The sequence below is a fragment of the Sinocyclocheilus anshuiensis genome, unplaced genomic scaffold, assembly GCF_001515605.1.
Source record: "Sinocyclocheilus anshuiensis isolate Anshui unplaced genomic scaffold, SAMN03320099.WGS_v1.1 scaffold566, whole genome shotgun sequence".
NCBI classification, from domain to species: domain Eukaryota; kingdom Metazoa; phylum Chordata; class Actinopteri; order Cypriniformes; family Cyprinidae; genus Sinocyclocheilus; species Sinocyclocheilus anshuiensis.
In genome coordinates this window covers 2,076,998-2,081,614 of record NW_015542410.1, presented here as the reverse complement: position 1 = coordinate 2,081,614, position 4,617 = coordinate 2,076,998, and the positions used below count along the sequence as shown (strand labels likewise).

Here is a 4,617-nt window from a genome sequence, read left to right as displayed (position 1 = left end):
AGTGTTGTAAATACAACTTAACCACTGATTTCTAGTTGTGTCCTCTTTTGGAAGGCCAAACAAAGTAGTTTCGCTTTCATACCGAAACACACAGCATCTCCACAACATGGCGGCAGCAGCAACAATACTACAGCGAGAATCAAAATTACGCCTTCTTTCTTTGCATAAACATTTGGGCGGCGTTATGCAAATCTTCCCACATCGTGACGTAGATATGTGGGGGCGTGTTAGAATGAGCCGTTTTAGGTAGGCGTGGTTGACTCTTAACTTTTATAAAGAATATCTCTTTAGATTTGAGACTTTAGTCTTTGCAACTTTACAGATCTTCTTTATGCACCAAGAGCTTGTAACACTCCAAAGAGAAAGGAAAAATTGAAATCGCATCATATGACCCCTTTAAGAACACTTATAATTTAATAACACTGTTAAATGTACTGTTTAGAAAATCTTATTTAATCTAATCTAAAGTTGTTTTCAGTGTGATTCTTCTTGTTTATTTAGACAAACTATAAATAGTGAACACTTTAATATATACCATTTTAATAAGTTATTGTTCACAACATGAAATTAAATATCTGAAAAAAAAGAAAACTTTTTCTGTAGCTCACTTACAATTCTTCTTCCTCAGGAATCTATGATGGACTTCTTCAATGCCCAAATGAGACTCGGCGGTCTGAATCAGGCCCCAGGAAACCCTGTCCTCGCCGTCCAGATTAACCAGGACAAGAACTTTGCTTTTCTTGAGGTGAGAAATGCCTATGTTCACTGACAGAGGCTTATATTGCTAATGAATAGGTAAGCTGGGTTCCTTACAATTTTCCTCCTTCAGTTCCGATCGGTGGATGAAACCACGCAGGCCATGGCATTTGATGGCATCAACTTCCAGGCGCAGAGTTTAAAGATTCGCCGGCCGCACGACTATCAGCCATTACCTGGCATGAGCGAGAGCCCCAGCGTATATGTTCCGGGTAAGCAGACTTTACATTTCCCTCTTTACTCTGAGATCTCGGATCACAACAAACATGACATTTTCCTTTGATTACAAATAGCTTCAGCAAACGTTTGTATTACATTTGCATTTCCAGGTGAATTAATTTTATTTAAACTTGACCCTAAGAACATTAGCCTGTTACCAGGCTGTTATTTCTATTCTCTTCATTTCAACCCTCTCATTTTGTTCTTTCAGTCTATTGTTTTCTTCTGCCAGTCAGTTGTCTGTTAATGGCTGTTCTCCATCTGCTCCACAGGTGTGGTGTCCACTGTTGTACCAGACTCTATTCACAAGCTTTTCATTGGTGGTTTGCCAAACTATCTCAATGACGACCAGGTTTGGTTACAAATGGTTTCTAGTAGAAAGTCTATATAACACGCATATTGTATCAGAGCATATTTTAGCACATTTTATTAAGTCTTTTTAGATAAAAAGCCTAATATACCATGAAAACAGTTACTTTTTATTGTAAAGAAGAGAAAAAAAAACATTTATTACATCTAAACCAGTAGATTTTAACCATGGGAACCGAGGCCCATTAAGGAACACTTTTTTTTTTTAAATCCTTACTCTTTAATTCTTATCCAGTAAATCATGAACAACTGGAAAAGTCATGGGGCCTTCAAATATTGTTGTGGACAATGTGGGGCCTTGGGGTCATAAAGGTTGAGGTTGAGAATCAGTGAACTAAACTGCAGAAAATGAGTAAGTTATATTGAAAAAATGAGCTAGTAGGATAGATTGCATTATTCCTAAACACTATAAGAACTAACAATAATATGTGGTAAATTTTGCCCAGATTGTGCTTGTCTTGGCTATGTGTATTCTCTTCAGTCCCACATGAGAAATGAGCAGCAATGGTTAATTTTAAAAAAAGTACCTAATTATCTGTGTGGCACAGGTTGTTTTGTGACAACGAGGTGATACATGCATATTTGACACAAGCAAACTCACAGCAGAAAATGGTAATGGAAAAGCTGAAATGTTTTTGGCACAAAACTCACGAAACTTTTTTTTTTCTGTTGCTTTTTCCTGCTTATGTTAGGTGTGATATAGCAATTTGAATTGATTTCTTTGTCCTCAGGTTAAAGAGTTGCTAACTTCTTTTGGACCTCTCAAAGCCTTTAATTTGGTTAAGGACACCGCTACCGGCCTCTCAAAGGGCTACGCTTTCTGTGAATATGTGGATGTTAACATCAATGATCAGGTGAGTTGGCATGGTTAGATTTTCCACGGAATCCATGGATTTTAACATCCTTTGGCCCACTTTAACAAAGTTAATCTCTTAATAATTTTTTCCAGGCTATTGCAGGACTGAATGGTATGCAGCTAGCAGATAAGAAGCTGCTGGTTCAGAGGGCAAGTGTAGGATCCAAAAATGCCACACTGGTGAGCATGGAGTTCAACTTAAAATATTTTGTATATTGTTTTAAAACATACATTCAGAATCCTTTTTAATTTCTTAATACACTACTGCTCAAAAGTTTGTGGTCAGTAAAATTTGTTTGATTTGAAAGTCCCTTATGCTCACTAAGGCCACATATATTTGATTAAAAATACTATAAAAAAAAAGTAAGTGAAATATCATTACAATTTAAAATAACTGCTTTCTATTTTAATATATTTTTAAATGTCTTTTTTTCTGTAATGTAAAGCTGAATTTCAGCTGCCATTACTCTTCAGCCTTCAGTGTCAAATTATCTTTTGGAAATCATTAATATGCTGATTTGCTGCACAAGAAACATTTATTATTATCAATGTTGAAAACGAATGTGCTGCTTAATATGCTTTGATAAATAGTAAGTTAAAAAAAACATTTATTTGAAGTATTTCTAACAATATAAATGCCTTCACTGTCACTTCTGAACAGTTTAATGCATCTTTTCTGAATAAAGTTATAATTTCCTTCCAAAAAATTACTGACCCAAAACCTTTGAAAGGTAGTGTATATATTCCTGGTCTCATCTGTGCATGTTGTTTCAAAAAAAGTCTTTAATCAAAGTGTAGGCAGCACTTCCTAGGAAAAACCTTGATGAGTGAGCTCATTATTTTAAATGAGAATTTTTTTCTCAAGCTGTCTTTCTTTTTTCCTTTCACTAACCCTTTGTAGACAAGTATAAATGAGACTCCAGTGACGTTGCAAGTGCCGGGGCTGATGACGAACCCCATGGTGCAGATGGGCGGTGTTCCCACCGAGGTCCTGTGCCTGATGAACATGGTGGCTCCAGAGGAGCTCCTGGATGATGAGGAGTATGAGGAGATAGTTGACGACGTCAGGGAAGAATGCTCCAAATACGGCCAGGTCAAGAGCATAGAGATTCCCCGGCCTGTTGATGGCCTTGATGTCCCTGGAACCGGCAAGGTAAGCTTTACCAAACCAGCTCAAGTGATGGATGGGGGCCATGGACTTGGTCAAACTTTGTGGTTCCTCAGCCCTTACGTAGGTGCTGATTAAAGCAGGGGTTCCCAAACTTTTCCATTCCACGACCCACCTAGACAAGTATAATCTATTTCACGACCCACCAAAATATTTGAGATAAAAAAAACAATTGACATTAGCCTACTTTAAGCTTAATCTTAATTAAAAGTATAATATGGCAGAAATTATTTATTTAAGAAAAATAACCATTTTATTTTATTGTACAATCAGTAGTTAGTAGTTTCACTACTAATATTTACGTTTTAATTTCTGTTTACAGATGTTAAAATATGAAACATGTCCATAAAAACTTTAAACACGCTCACTCCGGTGAACTGTAATCCGCTGTGAGTGTTGTTAAACTCATCGCGAGGTTCAGCGCAGAAAATGCATTCATGCTCCTTCCGTGTGTGTAGGGGAGAGCGAATAATAAGTAGGGGATGGGGAGAAATAATTAACGGATGTGTCTCATTTTAAATAAACACTAAAAACTGAGATGACAAATTTACTTCAGTCAGAAATGCACTTTTGTAATGGTTAAATAAATGTTCAGCGATATCTTCAAAATATTTTTGAACTTTGGCACATTTTTCTCTATATAGAGATGATATGGCAAGTAAATAATACAGAATTTTGTAAATATTGTTATGCTAGCGTGTGGAAATGTTTAAATCGCGTAGCGTTACAATTAACCCCGCGTTTGTGCCCCACTCGGCCTGTACATGTGAAATGCTTTTTACAGACAGTTTCCCTATTGGTAGGTAGCCAAATGCATAAGGAACGAAAACAGCACCGAGTTCAAACAGACGATAGAAATGAATGAACATACCTGAAACAGTTTTCGTAACATTTGAATTTTAAATGGATGCAATCTCATGCAGAATATACAGCGCAGTGAAGTGAGCGAGTTTCTTCCTATTAATAATGTGGACCGATCGAGCCTTTTAATAATGACGTCGCTCTGAGACCCTTACTGTTATTACAACTCGTGCGCACTTTAAAACACGCAATGCATGTTTTAAATCGCGGACTTAATTGGGATTCAAAAATCGCACTAAGAATATTGCAATTCGTAATTAATGTTGGAATATCGTGCAGCCCTAGACTGAACTGTGTGAGTGTGTGTGTCATTGAAACTCAAATTTAGCTGCAGCCAAGTGACTTTGTGCGACCCACATTGTCCCACTCTGTGACCCACAAGTGGGTC

General features: G+C 37.1%; 1 protein-coding gene across 5 annotated transcripts in view; it reads left to right on the top strand.

Moving 5' to 3' along the window:
- Positions 1–4,617, top strand: part of LOC107693375 (splicing factor U2AF 65 kDa subunit-like) — a 19,183-nt gene that overhangs the window by 12,436 nt on the left and 2,130 nt on the right. For all 5 annotated transcript variants that reach the window (XM_016492737.1, XM_016492735.1, XM_016492736.1 and 2 more), the window contains 6 exons: positions 629–745; positions 830–968; positions 1,248–1,327; positions 2,076–2,198; positions 2,294–2,380; positions 3,102–3,353. In XM_016492737.1, coding sequence (XP_016348223.1) covers positions 629–745; positions 830–968; positions 1,248–1,327; positions 2,076–2,198; positions 2,294–2,380; positions 3,102–3,353 — 798 coding nt within the window. The remainder of the gene's footprint in view (positions 1–628; positions 746–829; positions 969–1,247; positions 1,328–2,075; positions 2,199–2,293; positions 2,381–3,101; positions 3,354–4,617) is intronic.